Source organism: Chamaea fasciata, unplaced genomic scaffold (assembly GCF_029207755.1).
Source record: "Chamaea fasciata isolate MVZ Bird 193981 ecotype frontalis unplaced genomic scaffold, bChaFas1.0.hap1 SCAF_1, whole genome shotgun sequence".
Lineage (NCBI taxonomy): Eukaryota > Metazoa > Chordata > Aves > Passeriformes > Sylviidae > Chamaea > Chamaea fasciata.
Window position 1 is genome coordinate 61,715,361 of NW_027094086.1, and position 19,245 is coordinate 61,734,605.

The following is a 19,245-nucleotide window of genomic DNA, read 5'->3' on the forward strand; positions in this document are numbered from 1 at the left end:
CATTTGCTTCTGCTAAAAAATAGGTATTAATTACTCTTTACTTTTAAATAACTGTAGGCAAATTTAGCTTTGCAAGAAGGAAGACTTGCAGCTGCCCAAATGGAACTGAATAGTGCACAAAATCAGCTGGATGAGAAGCAAAGGGAACTGGATGAAGTCCAAGCCATGTATGATGCTGCTATGAAAGAGAAGCAGGCCTTGCTAGATGATGCTGAGGCATGCAGAAGGAAGATGAACAATGCCACAGCTCTGATTGAAGGGTTAGGGGGAGAAAAGGTATTAGCACACATGTGTAGGTTTCCAGCAGAAAGCAGGTGTGCAGTTTTGAGAATGCTCCATAATGATCGTAGCAGTACTCAAAAAACTCAAGGCATGGTGACATCTTGATATCATCTGACACTTTTTTTAGTTATATGTATGGTTTTTTTCCTTGAAGTTAATGTATCTGACAAAGTAAAGAAATTCCTGTGTTACTTCTTCTGTATGAAGATTTTTGTTATATCGTATGACTCATACTAGGATAAAGTTCAGATTTAAAGCCAAGGAGCCAAATTTGTTTTAGCTTTAGTAAGAAGAGGAATTAGGCTTGACCTAAATAATTGCCCTAAAATGTTTATAAGGAGGATTACTCTCTTTTTCTCACGAAGTATACAAGAATACAAATTTGAAGCTTGACTAATTTCCTGAATTATAATTGAAGGTTAGATTTCTACTGGAGCCTTTTACAGAATTATGGGCTAATTGTTTTCCTCTGCACTGAGCTTGAAATTTGCGTTTCCTATGCAGACCTTTCTAGCTTGAGCCTGAAGGTTTTCAGAGGAAGCAGGATACTCTTTTCCCCCCCTCTTATTATTTGCTTTGTTAATTCCTTCATTGATTTCACACAAAGTCAAAATTAATGAGAGTTTTTACTTCAGCCATTTTGTCCTGCAAAGCCAAGACCTCAGCAATTTTTTGCATAGCTGTCCTTCAAATTACATCAGTCAAAAATCTTAGGTACTTTATCATATTTTTTGTAAATTTAAGAACAACAAAAAATAGGAAATTATAATGCCTTATTGTGGATTCTCTGAAGCCTTGTGCTATGAGCCTTGTAAGAGCTGTTATTCCACTCTACTTGTGAAAATTCTGACAAAAAAATGAAAAACTCTGTATGACACTTGCAGTATTGGGAAAAGTTGACACTGGGTTAAATGTGTGTTTTCTAAACTTGGTCCTGATCCAGATTGCATGCAGAGTGATTGTAAGGGAAAGAATCTGGAAAGAAGGGAATAAGCAAAAATATTAGTTTATTATTTTTAATTTTTAAAATATAATAATACTTATAAAATTGCAGAATCATGGAATAATTGAGATTAGAAGGGACCTCTGGAGATCAAGTAACCCAAAATACACACCCCTCCTTACCCCTTCTTAAGGCTCAGGGCATTTTTTGGTTGGGTTTTGAATATCTTCAAGGATTCCACAGCTTCCCTTGGCAACCTATTTCAGTTTTTGACCACTCTCACTGAAATAAAGGGACTTTTTATGTGTTTAATTAGAATTTCTTATATTCCAATTTGTGCCCATTGCTCCTTGTCAATTCACAGAGTCTGAAAAGAGTCTGGCATCTTCCTCTTTATACCTCCCCATCATGTATTTGTGCACATAGAAACATGTGTACAAATTCCCCCTGCACTCTCTGTGTTCAAGGCTAAACAATTTCAGCCAAGGCTGCCCCCAAATTTTAAATCCCTGATCAATTCTTTATCTGCAAGTTTGAGGTTAAACAAACTGCCTTTCTCTCATTAAATCTTCACTCAACTGTGTTGAGAACTTTTGTCAATGCCTTTCTTAAAACCTCAAGGACTGCTTGTGTCTTTCTGTGTTGGTCCTTCAGATATTGGCTTGTTGAAATTCCCCATGAGGACCAAGGCCTGTGGATGCAAAGTTTCTTCCCCCATCTGAAAAAAGCCCTCATCTACTTCTTGTTAATCACGTTGTCTGTGACAGACACACACATCTCCTGTGTTGATCTTCCCTGTGATGCTAACCCATAAGCTCCCAACTGTCATAATTGTCCCTTCTCGAGTCTCCCATGCCAAACACATGCATTCCACTGCTCTCTCACATGAAACAAAACTCCTCTTCTCAGCATCCCAACCTGTCCTTCCTAGTCTTCTCACCTTCCCAACCTGTGCTTCCTAACGCAGAAGACAAGCCCATAGATAGCTGATGCAGCTCTCCAGTTGTGGATGTCTTTCCACCATGTTCCCATGACCCCCATCATATCATGACACTGCAACCACGTGCAGAGTCCTCTTTTTTTCTCCATGCTGTGCACATTCATGTAGAAACACTTCAGAGAGGTGCCCTGCTGTGATAATCAATGTCCTATAAGCAGTATGAAAGCTGTCCCCACCATTCTGTCTCGTGGACACTTTGTTTATGTGGTTATCCTTAGGGTGGTCCTCCATCAGCCCTGTTTTGTTGATTACAAGCTCCCTACAATTTATCTCACACCACACATTATGTTTGCCAGCCCGGTCCTCTACTTCCTCACATAACTATTGGTCCTCCTCTGCCTGCCACTTTGTTCCTCCTTTAAAGCTCTCCTTACCTGTTTGACCAGCTTGCTGGCAAAGATGCTTTTTCTCCACTTGGTCAGGTAGTTGCCATCACTTCCAAGCAAACTTCTAATTCTGGAAAAATGATTTACAGCAAAAAAAAATACTCCTGTTTTGAAGAAAAATTATTTAACAGAAAGAGATCAATTTTTGAGTTAGATGTTTGTGTTAGTTTTGTGTCTGCTTAAGCTAACTTCTTTTTAATATTTTACATACAGCTTCGTTGGACAGCAAGCAGCAAAAACTTTCAAAATCAAATTACTAATTTGGTGGGGAATGTTCTTCTGGCCACTGGATTTCTCTCTTACTCTGGACCTTTCAATCAGGAGTACAGGAATTTACTGCTCCAATTGTGGAAGAAAGAGATGGACAATAGCAAGATTCCATACAGTAAAGTAAGTGTTCATGTTTTGTTCTGACCTTATTCTTTGCCTTGCTATGAAATTATTTGCGGAGCTTTTCATTCCAGAAAAGTACATAATTGGAAGATTATATATAGGCTGTCACATTCAATCAGATTTTTAATAAATAAAAAAATCTGAACAGTTGACAACTGAGCTTCTAAACCAATATGTTTTAAATTCCTCTTTATACTGTCAGGCATTTCACAATTGGTATGTAGGACACTGCTCTGGCAAATCTGAGAGAGAAATGCTGTCTGAAGTCAGCTGCCCTGGGAGAAATAGCATAATACAGGAAACAAAGTAAAATTTATCAGCTTAGCATACGTTTACCTTTTCATAAGAGGAAACATCACCTTTGCACTTCTGTGGTCATACCCTCTGGTCATACCCTCTGCTGTGTAGGCACAACATTTAATTTAGTTTAATTTGAAGTGTCTTGTAGAAATTATTGATTTGAACAAACCCTGCATTTAGCAAGGCTTGATTTGCAGCAGTTTGGCAGTTCAGCTTGCTCCAGTGTTGCCTTTTAAATCTATGCACCTTTGTCACCAGTGAGGCTGATGTTGCAGTATCTTCTTCATTGGCCTGTGTCTGTGCAGACAGTGCAATGGAGCTACAGTCCCATCATTCAGTTTCTGTTTCCTGCCACTTCATATTCTACCTTTATTAAGGTGAGCAGCCTGCATGCTGAGGCTGTGACACAGGGCAGGATCCCTTGCATGAATCTTGTCCTTTACTTTTACCATTGTCTGCCTCAGGAGTGCCAGACCTGGCAGATGTTCTGGTGCAGAGGCTTTGCTCGTGGCCAGCAGCAGCCTTGCTCCTATTCCATGACTTTTAGGAGGTCTGTCTAATATTCTTCCCTGTACCTGGAAGATATATTCATGGTGAAGGCAGAATTTAGGCCATAGTAATCAAAACTGTCTTTCTGAGTAAACTATGTTGTCTTCCACTTGGCTTTGTGAGTACCTGTGTACATTTTCTTCAGCAGTAAAGCTGGAGAAATAGTTCAGGGACTCTCTCTTCCTCTCAGTGCAGGAGTTGAAGCATTAAGCTCAAACAGTTCCTGTTCTCAGCTGTCAAAAATTTTGACAGAGCAGTTGCTGCTGAAAAATGCTGTGAGCTACTGAGCAAGCTGTGTACAGCTGTATCACTGTGAAACAGCTAAAGGTAGATCTGCATCTTCTTTTCAGGTTTTTTTGGGATTTGGCTCTTAAAAATCTCTATTAAGGGGACCTCTTTTCTGGGAGGGGTTTGTTCAGTTCATAGAAGTTACTTGTGAATATCTTATCTATTATTTTTTATGTTAGGTTAGCATCATTCTTGTAATGCTCATTAACCTTGACCTGACATAATGAAACTTGCAATTCAGCCCAATTTATGCTGTGACTTAAAAGATGAATGACTCTGACTCGCCCAGTAAAGCTCTCTGAAAACTGATGATGATAAAAAATATGTAAGGCCAAGATGGATTTATTAATAAAGTACCAGGAGCAGTGGAGATTCAGGCAAGATTCTTAACCAGTGTGGCATGGGAGTTATCCTACATACACTCATCCCAGGGAGCATCTTCTCAAATTCAGTGTACAAAATGCTCTTAAAAGCTACTTACCCTGGGGAATATCTGTCAAGTTTCTCACCATTTAAGGATAAGAAACTGGATGTATTTAGAAAGCAATACATAAAGATCTAAAATTCTGCTTCCATGAAGGTGTTCTGACCATATTACTCTTTGGCTGCATCCTTGAAAATTTGAGGAATACTTTCTTACTGTTTCTATGTTGCTTCCCCTTCCCTCCCACCGCCTGCAAATATGTCTCAGTTAGATGGAGAATACCATAGTTAATGAATTTCAAAATGTATTTACCATTCTGTTTAGACAGTTCCCATTAAGAACAGAATTATGATTTCCATCACAGTGTATTAAAGAGAGTTTTGATTTTTCCCAGGGAACTAAGTACTCACAAAAGGCAGCATATGGATTCTTTCTTGATACTTCACACCACAGGAAAGAAAGCAGCTTTGCAATTCAGGCAAAAGGCTTGACATCTGCCTTACTTTGTCACAGTCTAACTGACCGTGGGCGTACGAGTCATTTAGACATAACAATTTAGAAAGATCTGTTTAAAATTAGCCACCTATCTGTTTAGTTATGCACTTAAATTAGCTGAGTTTCAGAGTTGCAGGGTGACTGATGCTTCTTGCTGTAGGTAAAAAAAGTTCAAAGCTGTTTAGATCCTACTCATCTGCTTAAGGAGCTAAATATGGTTTTACGATCCAATTGTTGAAAAATTTGCCTATTAAGTGCTTTTCTGTCCTTTGCACAAATGGAAATGATTCTTAAAATTTCTCTGTCTTCTGAAAATAGTTTGTGTTGCTTCATTGTGAGTCTTCAATAATTTTAGCAGTAAAAAAAATCAAAGGGGTAAAAAAGATGTGGCATCTTGCAACCACTGGTATCATTAGGTCTCATGATTTTATCACAAGTCTCACAGTATTTGAACTTTTGCTTTAGGCTTCAGATGCTGAAGTCTGTGTATTTCACAAGATATGCAGGCTTTTACTTTCTTTCATGTCTTCATTTCAAGCGTGTTTTTAGAGAAAGCCTAAAAGTAGGAATTGCTGAATGAAAAATTCAAGGAGCAAATAAAAAACCCCTTCAATTTTATTGTTTTTAAAATTCTCAGTCCTTACTAAGGTGCTTTTCTAAATTGGAGAGTTTGGTTTGCTATTTTCAGGGCTGTTTTCTTCACATTCACCTTTTTGAGATTCCAGTCACTTTTCGTAATGAATAAAATAAAGCAAGTTTGTTGACAAGCGCAAATCAGACTTTGGGAGAACATGTGAACTGTGAAGGGTTTTAACTTAGCAGCAATAACCTTTCACGATAGTTCATGGTTACTGATCCATAGCACATCTCCACTTTCTTCTCTTAGTCTCCAACAGCCATCCTGTACCTGGAAGGCATTTTCCAGCAGGTGGAAGTTCTTGTGAGCAAGATGATCCTTCCACTTGAACTGGCAGGAAAAGAGTTTGCCATTAAAAATGGCAAAAAAAATCAGTTTGTCATTAGATATTGAACTGGCTTTAGAGTTTTTCTGACACTTTCTGATCGACATCAAAGCCTTAACAGAATTCACTTTCATTACTGCTCAACTGCAATGACTGAGCTACTAAACTTTAAAGAAAAGAAACAGTAAGCAGTAACCAAATACACTCTATCATGCATTCTGATCAGAATAAGAAGAAAAACCATCCAGCAGATGTTTTAGTATAGCTCCTCTAACTGGCACCGATTTTGTATTTGCATGTTTTCTACTGGTACTAATTCTGTAATTGCATATTTTCTATTAGAACTTGAACCTTACTGGTATGCTTGTTGACAATGCTACAGTGGGTGAGTGGAACCTCCAGGGTCTTCCAAATGATGACCTTTCAATTCAAAATGGCATTATTGTCACAAAAGCATCTAGATATCCTTTGCTGATTGATCCACAAGGTCAAGGAAAGATCTGGATCAAAAATAAGGAAAAGAATAATGGACTTCAGGTAAATAGTTAATTTACAATTTTTTAAAATTGTGTGTGTCATTTGTGCCATCATACTTTGGCCATGTGCAATTTAGATCTGATGTTTATTGGTATACATTTATGCAGAAACTAAAACAAGACTGACACAGAACATGTACCCTGTATCAGGATATCAGTAACAGGGCAAAATAGCTTGGAATATGTTATGGCATATCTGTTTTTGTGATGAATCTTTTAATTGCTTGCCATAGTGTAAAAGAAACAAAGAGGAAAGTAAGAGGTTGTATCTCATTCTCCACCTTCCTGGAGACTTGTATCTCCTGCTCTGAATCTGAGTTGTCCCCAGTAAGTCCAGGAGGAAGAGAGTTATGTCAAGATCCTAAATACACAAGTGTTTAAATTATGGTTTACATCTGGGGTACTGGAATTTGCTATGGTCTTGTTAGTGTTATGTTGTTGGTCACTCAGACACTAGTTTTATACCTCAGCTGAATTTGAAATAAAAATGTAGGCAACATGCTGTTCTGGTGGATACACAAATGCCTACATTATAACAAACAAAAAGTGCAGAGTGGTGGAACAGAGTATTAATTTTTAAATAATATACTGGTTTAATTCTGTGTAATGTGTCTCTAGGTATTTTAATTCTACCTTTTTCAAAGAGCTTTGCCTGCAAGACAAGGATTTATTTTAAAAACGTGTCTATCCTAATTTTTTTTTTCCTGGTAAAAAACCACCTGAAAACCATGACTTAAGAGATGCCTGGAAAGGCTATTCAATTATCATCTTAAAGGATTATGTTAGATATATTAAATTTAAATAATTCAAAGACTGGTAGAACTGTATTGGAAATTGAATCAGGCCTCCTATGTAACACTGGTTTCCTTTCTGAACTCCATAAATATTTCCCTACTTCACATTATGTTCTAAGCATAAAACTATTTATATTTAGGAGATATTAAGATATTACAATGCTTAGATAGATATGCAGTTAAATAAGTAAATAGGTAGCAATAAAGAAAAATGTGATCTCCTATCACATATCCTAAGTTTAAATCAGAACTTCTATTCATGTCAGCAGAGACAAGTTCTGGTCCCTAAAATGTAGCCATTTGTATAGATTTCCCAGGATGAGTATAATTTTTTAAAGCTGCAATAGATTTTATGCTGTTTTCCATGTGCTTTCAAATGCATGCTGTGACTCAATCCTCCTAGGTTACAGCTATGAACCACAAGTTGTTCAGAACTCATATAGAAGACTGCTTGTCCCTTGGCCGACCTCTGTTAATTGAAGATATTGGAGAGGAACTTGATCCTGCTCTAGATAACATCTTGGAAAAAAATTTCATAAAATTTGGTTCAGCACACAAAGTAAGATGAATTGTAGACATAAAATTAAAACCCAATAGGACAGATGTTTGGTATGGGGTAGTCTGAATACTGACGTGAGTTGTACCTTTAAAACAGAAAATAAGTAGTGAACTCTTGGGGTTGTTTGAGGGGTTTTTTACCCTTAATGGGAAAGGTTAAAAGCGTAAATGAAAATGTAACAAAAAGAATTCATAGATTTTTTTTTTAAATTGGATAAAGTAACAGTTTTTCTGAATTCAACTTTTGAAAACTGAGAAATGTTTTTTATTTTCAGGTGAAAGTAGGTGACAAGGAGGTAGATCTGATGAAGGGGTTTACCCTCTACATGACAACAAAGGTGGCTAATCCTGTTTATACTCCAGAAATTAGTGCAAGAACAACTGTGATTGACTTTAGTGTTACTATGAAAGGGCTGGAAGATCAGCTCCTTGGACGTGTCATCCTCACAGAAAAGCAGGTATCAAGTCTTGCAGTATTTGAATAGAGGGAAGTCTTGTTCAGTGTCTGCACCAGGACTGCATGCATATTCAATGGCTTGGTTGAAATCAAATGCAAGAACATAAATGTGAATGAAAGTTTAAAGGTTGTGCATTAGCTGAAATACAATGTGGAACTGTTTTTTAATTGAATGGGGGAATCTAAACATTTATTTTAAAATCTGGCCTTGGAAAGAGAAGAAAGAAAATTATTCATTAAAAATACATCACAGGCATATACACATGACATACATAAAAACTTTATTCCTTCATGTATGGAAAGGGCTTCATGTTCAGTCAGAAATCTCTTTTATTTCTGAATTCCTTTTTAAACTTAATTTGAATTACATGAAAAAATGCTTATGAACTTGAACTACTTTTGCCAGCCAGGCTCTAGTGTGCAAGGAGATGAAAGATTCTTAAGGAGCCCTGAGCACTGAATTGACTCTGTTCTTACTAAATTTTACATTGATTATGTAGAAGTTAATATAAGGAAGAAAAGCCTCTCTGAGGTGCAAGAAAATATTGGGGTTTGCATTAGCAGAGCTGCTGCTTTCAGGAAGTAGTTCAGGTAGGCTTGGTCATGCAAGAGCTGTTGCCTACCTAAGGGAATTAATTCTTCCTTTGACTTCCTCCAAAGCTTGTTCTAATGCTGTTCTTTAGTGATGCTGTCATTTTCTCCAGCTGACACCCTTCCACTTTGCTCAAAATGAGACCTTACTGAAGTAAGGACTGGAATTAAGGTGTCCTTCCTTCAGTCTGACAGTTAAAAACAGAGGCTAGAAAGTCATTGTAATGCACAAACTTCCTGTGAATTTTTCCATGAAAAACAGAAAGACTATAACAGCAGGCACTGGGGAAAATAAGGTGGGACTAGTGCTTTAGATGCAAAACTTTTCATCTTTACTCCAGTAGATGTAGGTTTATGTAAGTTACTTTGAACAGCACCAGCAGGAGGGAATGGGAGTATCCTGACTAACCTCTGAAGGGAGAGAGAGGTCTAAATCAAGATAGAATTGAAAGTGAAATAAAACTCCTCTTCCCACAAGATACCCTTGCTCTGTGTTTTTTTTTTTCTTGGACACAACTGTTAGAGAATTCATATTGAATGTACGTAGTGACACCTAGTCTGCATTTTGGGTCAAAAATATAGTTACTGAAAAATATTCCTCCGGTGCTGTATATCAGCTGAGGAGAGTTGCATGGAAACCTGGTTAATATTGACATTACTTGCTGCACAGGGACATGGTTGCGGCTGATCAACATTTATTAAACTTCTTTTGGCAGATATGAAGACATCATGGTTGTTCTGTCTGTTCTGTCTCAGTAAGAGGTGAATGTTGTGGTGTAGATGGTCAGAGCCAATGGGATTCTGTAAAATTTAGTCCAAAGGAAAGAAAGACACAACATGAAGAGGGATTCTGAAGAACAAGTTTTCTATTACAAAGAGATAACTTTATGATTGCTGAGCTAAAGGAATAGATTAAAGGAACCAAGACATTCTTAAAGATTGCTCTAGTGATCAATGAAATCTGATCGAAGAAGTGTTTATTCTTCTCTGCTTTATGGGTTGATCCTGTAAATATAGAAACACACATCAGCATATTTTTTTACTTTGATAATGAAGTTGCTGGCACTATTTGTGTTCAGAACAACTCTTATTTATGTTACAAATATGGTTGTGAGGTTCCCTTGCACCTGGTACATTTGCTAATTTTCTGAAAGATACCTTTTACAGACATATAAATCATATAGGTAAAGTGTCTGATCTTAAACAAAGCACATCCTTATGTGGAATTTAAACTTGTAGTTAAATGTATTTTTGAGTATTTTGAGGAAGTATTGAGGAAGTATTCCTTTTGTGTAATTCTAATTTTTTTTCGTTTGCATTAACGGTATAGAAAGAGGAGTAAATGTAGAAAGCTGAATTATTGATGCTTAAGCCATTCCACTCTTTTGGGGCGCAGTTACATTTAGCTTCCACAGAGCTACACTCTGTACGTCTAGAACATATTACAAACAGATTTCCAAATGAGAAGTTTGTGAAAATAAAGAAATTTGTCACTTCTTCGAAATACAGCAGAATCTCTCCTGTACTGTATAACTCTGTACATCTCCTTTTTCTCTGGCTTGACATGTTGACAAAAATGAAAATAAACTGAAGCCATAGGTGTAGATAGACTATTATTAACTATCCTTTTCTTATAGGAAGTTTGATTTGATTGATTGAATAGACAGCCAGCAAGAGTATCCCTGAGCTGTGTAGACTGTGCTGTATAGATGCCTCATTTCACTTGTTGTGCTGACTTGTCTACCTTTTTTCCCTTGTCATTGTCTTGTAGAAAGGGCAAAAAGTTCCATATGACATAGATAATAATTGTAACATTTCCTGTTTTATAAGCAGTAGAGGATTGTATCTTTCATAGTCACAGAACTGTAGGAATTAGAAATGGAAAAGGTCATCCAGTCAATTTTGCTCACAACATAAAATCCATCCATACAAAGCATCTTTCAGGACTTTATCTGATTTAATTTTGAGTACTCGATGTAATGTGGCTTTTATCACTTGCCATTGGAAACTATCTTTAGTGGTTTGTGCACCTTATGATGAGGAAGCTTTTCCTGGAAGCTCTTCCCTTTTTCTGATGTGTTTTCATTCTCCAACATTTATGCTTCATAAATTAAATAAGTGCAGGATACATATGAATTACTTTAATATATATATATTCAGCATGCATATAAATTACTTTAGTACAGAAATATTTAGTAAAATTTCAGTATTTTATGGAAAAGACAACAAAGTCCTCAATCTGACATGCATGAAATCACGTTTTCTGTGTCTTTATAAGGAATCTTCCTTTTAATTGAGGTATTCTATGGCAAATTTCTTGAATACAGGAACTGGAAGCAGAAAGAATCAAACTGATGGAACAAGTGACATCCAACAAGAGGAAAATGCAGGAGCTTGAAGATAATCTTCTCTGCCGTCTAACCAGTACAGAAGGCTCGTTGGTTGAAGATGAGTCTCTGATAGAAGTCTTAAGGATCACTAAAACAACAGCAGAAGAGGTGAATTTTGAATGTACTGCAGATACATTTTGTAACTGTAATTTAAAGATAGCATATATAAAGATGTATGTATATATTTTCATTCCTGTTTTATTTTTTTCCATTCAGAGCCACTGTGTAACATCTGACTTCTTAACAAATAAATAGTAGAAACACTAATTTTTTTCTTCATAAAAAAATCGCAAAATTGAACCTGGATACTGTTTATATTTCAGGCATATTTTGCAGGTGTACGTTTGAATCAGTTCCCATTGTGACAGGAGTTGGAACACATGTAGACACAATGTCTATCTTGAAACACTGGCAGAGGAAAGCAAAGCTCAACTAAAAATATTATTGTGATCTTAATCAAGACCTTTTTTTTTTTGCTTGTGTGGTATAAATCCCAAGTAATACAACTTAATCTTCATGATCATTTCTTTTAATTTTAAGGTCAGTGAAAAATTAAACACTGCAATGGAGACAGAGGTGAAAATCAATACTGCACGAGAAGAGTATCGGCCTGTGGCAGGTCGTGGTAGCATCCTTTATTTCCTAATTGTGGAAATGAGCTTGGTTAATGTCATGTACCAAACATCTCTAGGGCAGTTCCTCGGCATTTTTGACCTATCAGTGGAAAGATCTCAGAAATCTCAAATTCCAGCAAAAAGGGTAGTTTATATAATTGAGCATCTCACCTATGAGGTCTTCAAGTACACAGTTCGAGGGCTGTTTGAAAATCACAGGTTCCTGTTCACATTACTCCTGGCGCTGAAGATTGACTTGCAGGCCAAGAAAATTTCACGCACTGAGTTTGAGACACTGGTCAAAGGTAATTTCTCTAAAAATGTTCCTGTTTACATAAGTCTGTATACTGCCAAATTCAGATTTTGCAGTACTTGAATTACCAATGTGTTATATCCCGTGGATCTACTTGTTTTTAAATTGTGAATGAAAGCATATACAATCCAAGAAGGAATTAGGAGACAAATTTTCCAAACCAAGAGCAATATAGATTATTTGTTATAAAAATAGTGCTTAGATAAGGATTATTTTAGCTGTAATACATTGCAAAGTGGGATAAAATAAGTCCATTACTTGTAAGAGAACTTATAGTCTCTGCTGTCTGTCTCTTTTTCAAATTGCCACATATCTGTGTCTGTGAGATTGTAGACAATCAGAAAAAGCTCTCTTGATGGCTGATGAGAGGGCATGTGAATGCTGTACCAGACTTAAGTATCAGCACAAAAAATGGAAGTCTGTTACATGTTGTAAAACACTTCTATATTGTGTTGCATTTTGTCACCATTGTCTGTCACTGCTCAGACACAATGACAAAGAAAAATCTGAGTAAGGTTTCTAAAATTTGATGGGGGTTGACCTCACTGTCTCCAAGATAAGATAAAAGCAATCTGGTACAAAGACAAGTACAGTCAGGTGCTTGGCATCCAAATGTCCCAGTTTGTTTGGCAAACACTGAGTTACTGTTCAGCTGTGGCTCAGCTGTGCAGGGAGTGAAAATGGGCATGAGCCTGAGTGGTGGTTGAGCTAAGAGGCCGTTGACGTTGCACAGTCCTGGAAATGAATGCACCATGTGCTTTCTTATTCTTTAGTATAGATGAAAGGAGGCTGTGCTAACCATTCTACATCTGCTCTGAAGAACTGGGTTTGTGTATCCTTTTAGGTGCTCATGTTTTATTCCAGCTCTACAGATAGAGTAGAAGCAGCACAAAAATTTGGGATATCAGCTTTGGGAGAAACTGAGACCACTTTCCAAATAGGTCTTTGTTAAGTTTCTTCCATGCAAATTCTAGGTCTCCATATCCTGGTTTACATAAAATGCTACTCCCTGAATTATACTGAAGAAGTATTTTTTTATTATTTGTCATTTTTCTGTTTAGCAATGTTTGTTTTCCTATAAAATACTTTTCACTTTGCAGGAGGTGCCAGCTTGGATATGAATTCTGTGGAACCAAAACCAAAAAAGTGGATCCTTGACACCACATGGCTCAATCTTGTGCAGTTATCTAGCTTGTACCCTTTCAATCAACTTCTGGTGCAAATTGTTAAGAATGAGAAGTCTTGGAAAGCCTGGTTTGATGAAGAAGCTCCTGAAAAATCTGTTATTCCTGATGGTTATGACAGCTTACTTGATCAATTCCATAAACTGCTCCTTGTCCGTAGCTGGTGCCCTGATCACACTGTTGCCCAAGTAAGATACACTTTTGTACAATGGTTATGCCATGTGACATCTCCTGAAGAACTGCTAGTTCCAAACTTACATTCTCTGAATTTCTTGTTACCATAATATTTGTTGCAGAGTGAGCTATTTTGAAAAAACAGAAATTGAAATGCTTATTAAAAAAAATGTGCAAAAACACTAATTTATTTAATTGCAACGAACTAGGATGCAGAACATGAAACAAATTGTGTCAGAGCTGCAAGAACACCATTTTTTTGTGTGGTGCTTTCAAGGTTGAGTCATGAAACCTGTAAAGAAGTTGCATTCCTCTGGTGAATCAAAAGATACATCCCTGTTCTTTTTTACAGAAGCGGTGGAAAAAGAACAATTCACTTTGATGACAGGTGCACTAAAACAGCAGATAAACTGTTTACTTACCCTCTCTACTGAGAAAGTAATAATTAAGTCTGCCTCATGGCAAATGTCATAAAATAAACTGCAGTAGATGAGCAGTTTCTCTGCAGTTTGTGATATTTTGATTTTTCTTCTATATGTAGGTGTAAAGGAGATGTATGAATACCCTCTTTTCACTTTTTTTTTTCTTTCTGTACCAGAAAGTAGTAGCTTTTCTTTCCTGCATATCTCACCTTTACATGTTACATGCTGTGATAGCATCTGTGTTGTATTTAGGGGACAACATATTTTCATGGACCTCTTTTTCAACGAGGCTTGCTCCACTCTTTTTCATTTTCTACTCTTCAGTCTGTAAGTAGGAGAGAAGTATGGGACCTCCAACTGCCATAATTTAAACAGAGCAAAATACTAAATCTGCTACTACTTATTTATCAACTTATTATCTATCAACAATTATCTATCAATTTATTTATCAATTGTTTGTTATTGTCTTGCACAACCATCTCTGAAAAAGAATGTCTCTGAACAAAGGTTGCGAAAAAAGGTCATTATTTTACTTTTTGAGGAGAGAGGGAAACCCTTTTGTTACTCTCTTCTTTATCTCCTCTTTCCCTGCTGTGTTTTCACAAGTATTAGAGATTTTACCTGTCCAGGACAAAACATACACTTAATAGTGGGTGGCTGAGGGGGTTTTTTTCTATAATTGACATCTTCCTCAGTCTACCTTGTTCCTCAGTGCTTCTCTTCATCATCCACGCCTCAGAATCTGTGAGAGTCATTACATAGCTAGGAAATCACCTTGGTCAAAAAAGAATTTCATGCGCTAAGGTAGCTTTAGAAGTTCTTTTAGAAAATGTCTGTGAAAAGGAATAAAAAAAAAAAGGCATAAAGAAGGTTTGACCTTTAAGGATCAAGTCTGAGCTGAGTTTATGTTTTGTAGAAATAGATATTCAGCCTAAGAGACTTGAAATGGATAACCACTGGACAGGAGAATTTGTTTGAAGTTCCAAAAAATATTTGGGAGATTGTAACTGGGTCAGATGTAAGATCTGTCTAATCCACTATGCTGCAGAGACAGTGTCAACAATACATACTTAAAGGAACTAAGAATAGAACTCATGTAGGGAAACTCTTTTATTAGGCTATCCACCAAGTTTTAGTGGGCAGAATTTAGGGGCAATATCTGGGCTGTCCTCAGAGCTGACACTGGATCTATTCTGCATGGATTTTTTTTTCAGTTCTTTAAAAAACCCCTTTTTGCATTTTCTAGCAAGTGTTCACAGGATGGCTGTTGTATGAGCAGAATTCTTTCTCTTCTTTTTTTGAAGTTTGCTACCTGAGAATTTCAGTGGTTGCCTGCTGTGGATCAAAGTTGAAAAGTTAAAGTTTAGGCAGTCATTGCCTTCCAATGTAGATATTGGTAAATTCCACATCAATAATTAATGATAAATTTAAAAAAGTTAAGATAGATATATTTTTCTGTTAACCTTTTTTATTTTTTCCCCCAGGCTCGGCACTACATTGCAGAATCTCTTGGAGGAAAATATGCAGAAGGATTTATTCTTGAAATGGAAGCAATGTGGACAGAAAGTGGCTGTCGAACACCTTTGACATGCCTTTTATCCGTGGGGTCTGACCCCACTGAAAGTATAGAACGCCTTGCAAAATCAAAGGTATCCTCTTCAATTGAGTTTGCTAGAGCTGAGAAAGACATTTTTAACTCTTCTTTGCACTAGAAATGGTATTTCCACATTTTAAAGATGTTTAAGTAATGATAATTTTTGACCAGTAGCCAACCAAAATGCATTTACTAGGAAATGAAAATGTTGCGGTCTTGGTTTTTGCAGTTTGATTCCAATGAGACCTCTGACTTTATCCAGCAGACCATGATAGTCTGCTACTAAGAAAATGTACTAAGCTATGAGAACAAAGCAACATTTGTGGTTTACATTGTGTTACACTCATTGTAGGATCTGACAGTAATGACAATTACAAGAAGATACGGAAAAAAATCATAAATATGGTGACAAGAGAAATTAATTTTAACACCCTAGCATTCAATCTGTGCACTTGATGGAGACATTCAACATTTCCTGCAGAACAGCATCACTTTAAGGCACCCTGTGTTTTATGGTTCACAATGTAGCAGCATATAAAATTTTCCCAATAAGAAGTTATTTACTTTAGATCTCCATAAATTTTCCTCCTCGTTAGAAGGCATCTTCATTTAGGGATTTTAATATATAGTGAGTAAGACATACTTGCAAAACTGGGGAGGACCCACAAATCTCTTTAGCTTATTAATTAGAAAGCAGAGATGCTAATTCAGTTTGAAAATCAGGACCCTTATTTGTCTGCCTGTGTTGAAGATGGCTTAAATTGTGACCTAACTCTCACTTAGGGTTTAAATTTAGGAATCTTAAATCTGAAGTCATTAATTTGATCCTTGTTTGTTGTCAGACCAAAAGGAGGTTGCAGTGGACAGTCAGTATGTTTTCATACTTTCAGGAAATGTGTATGGAATAAACAGAAAGTGAGGTTGTGAAAGAGCTAAAGGGATTGCCTTGTTTATTCACACATGGTTTATGAACAAGGCAACATCAGCTAGGCTGTCATAACCTGAAGTTCAACTCTAGTGTCACCTGTAAATGTGAAGTCAACAGCACTGTTTAACTGTAAGGTTCTTTTCTAATCTCTTGAAGTAAAGACATAACCACACAGCATATAGAAATCTTCCAGGTTTACAAAAGCCATCCAAATGCCACAAAACAAAATGCAAACACAGATGTTTTTGAAAATAAAAATGTATATAGCAATGGGGAACTTGAGGAGCATTTCAGCAATTCTTTAGCTTTTGAAACAGGTATCTAGAAATAATATAGTTTTCAGAAACATTTTCAAGGAAGATTTGTGTTTCTTTTGCTAGTATGTCAACAAATTGTACTTAGTTCTTGTCTTTGGGATTTCTCTGCTTTTTTCCAGACTAAATCTTTAATATAGCTTAGTTGTATCAGGGACCTGATCTTGAAGGGGGGTGGTGGTGGTGCTGGGGTTTTTTCTTCTTAATGACAAAAACCTTGGACCTCTTTTTTCAATGATTTCCCTTTTACAGTCATGATTTGTGGTCTTAAAATGGATTTCCAGTACTGATGGAGCCTCTAAGTATGGCATTATAAATCAGGTATCTGCTGTTGGTAATGTTCTAATTTGTGTCCAGAATTTATTTTTCACCCTAAAATGTCGTTGTTCAGGTGACTGTCTCCCAAAGAAATGAGAACATTATCTGTGGCTACTGAGCTATATAATCTTGTTTATAAACCAAACAAGCTCTATCTTAAAACTAGTTACATTTATGCCCCCTTTACTTTCACTTTAAGATGGTGTGAAAATTTAACTTTCAGGATTAAAATGAAGTTTCTTATGCCAGCATTTTGTCTTCATTAAAATCAGATTTTTTTTTAAACTGTAGAGAGAGTTTCTTCTTTTAGGGAATGATGCACAGAACCTTCAACAGAACGGTCAGGGCCACTGTAGTGACTAAAATGCCAGCATTTTCATCTGGACAGCGATGTATTAAGATGACATGGTTATGCTGATATGACTCACTATTGAAAGAAACATTCTGTATGCAGACATTTGATAGAGTTCTTTCAGGAGTAAAAAGAGGACAATTCATAGTGAAAAGTATTTTTTCTTTCTCTCGATGTTTCTATAACCTTTAATGATTGTACATTTCAGAGGTAACATTGCTGAGAAGAGCAAATTATGAGTAGTTACTTTGTTCGGGAATAATGTACCTTCTGAATATTTAAGCACTCTTATGCAGGGGTAGTCATAGTCTTTGACTTATGGGAGTGCTAGCTGTACTCAGATGCATCTCAGAAAAGGTAAAGTTTTTTGGTTCTCTGGCACACAGCCAGCTTTGCAGACTGTTCAGCTTTGCTCCTTTTAGCTACAGTTTCAGGTTTCACTGACCTGAGAGTAGGATTTAACTGCTTTCTTATCTTTGGCATTCTCATGTCCTTAAATCTTGCCAGGATGTGGGGGATCATATACAGCAGCTGTGTTTATACCGTTCTGTAAAATCAGGTCAGGGCCCATTCTCTGACCCTAAGGCCAAATGACCCAGCACAGTTTGTGTCCGTATGCTTAACCTTCTTCTCCTGCAAAAGTAGGGCAGCCTCCTCCACACTATTTAGGAGTGGATGTCTTCCTTCCTTTTTGTTTCACAGTAAAAGAATCTGAGTAGCTGTACAGGTCAAGACTAACCTTTGTAGCTCTCATCCAGCTGAAGATAGCCCCAGACTGATAATGCAGCTCATCGCTCACTGCATGAGGGATACTCAGCTGTAGGTCTCGAACACGAAACTGTCCATGAAACAAAATCTCTTCATCAATTCTTTTGCCCTCAACATGTATGCAGAATAATATATTTAACTGGGTTTGGGAATTCTGGTTTTCCCTGGCAGGAGTCAGGCAGCCAACCTGAGCCAGACTTAAAAAGAACAAGAGTAGCAAGAACAATAAACAAAAGAGGACCTGCCTGTATGCTACTGACAGACTTGTGTGATCCTGATCTCAGCCTTATCTTTATCAGATCCCGCTGTGAGAGGTTTTATCCTCCTCTGGTTTTCTGAACAACTGGCTTTACTCTCCCATGGCCCCTGGAGAAGATGCCATAAAATTCCAGATTTTCATGTTTACATTTGTAAGCTTTCTCTCCTCTGAACCTAAATCTGCTCCAGATCTGCTCAAGCTAGCAGATCACCAAACTGGAATCCTCTGAATCAGTGTCTCCACAGCTGCTATTTAACAATCCAGGATGTTTCCTGAGTAATGCTTTAATGTGAACTAATCTTTCCTGTTCTACCTGCTTCATCAACAGTTCTCTTTTAAATGAAATATGTTCAGACAGTAAAAGGTCACCAGAATTGTTGGGTTTACACTGTGCATTAATTATTATCGGAAGCCCTAGTATCTGCTCATCTCAAGATAGTATATTATAGGAAAAAGAATGGTCAGGCTGTATATATGTCTTGCTTTATTTGAAAAAGTGATGAAAAAGCTGAAAAAATATTTCAGATGTCTTATCCCACAGATTTTGTTAGACCAGCAGAACAATATTCTTTCCAGTGGGTGTAGTTTTCTTCCAGCAGATGGAAGATAAGAGGAACTTGGAGGGTTTTTTTGTTTTGTTTTGTTTTGTTTTGTTTT

General features: G+C 36.9%; 1 protein-coding gene across 1 annotated transcript in view; it reads left to right on the forward strand.

Moving 5' to 3' along the window:
* Positions 1-19,245, forward strand: part of LOC136290479 (dynein axonemal heavy chain 5-like) — a 147,425-nt gene that overhangs the window by 96,173 nt on the left and 32,007 nt on the right. The window contains exons 60-68 of the mRNA XM_066184902.1: positions 58-276; positions 2,825-3,001; positions 6,365-6,559; positions 7,756-7,911; positions 8,186-8,368; positions 11,286-11,456; positions 11,889-12,267; positions 13,376-13,647; positions 15,540-15,704. Of these exons, the coding sequence (XP_066040999.1) occupies positions 58-276; positions 2,825-3,001; positions 6,365-6,559; positions 7,756-7,911; positions 8,186-8,368; positions 11,286-11,456; positions 11,889-12,267; positions 13,376-13,647; positions 15,540-15,704 (1,917 nt within the window). The remainder of the gene's footprint in view (positions 1-57; positions 277-2,824; positions 3,002-6,364; positions 6,560-7,755; positions 7,912-8,185; positions 8,369-11,285; positions 11,457-11,888; positions 12,268-13,375; positions 13,648-15,539; positions 15,705-19,245) is intronic.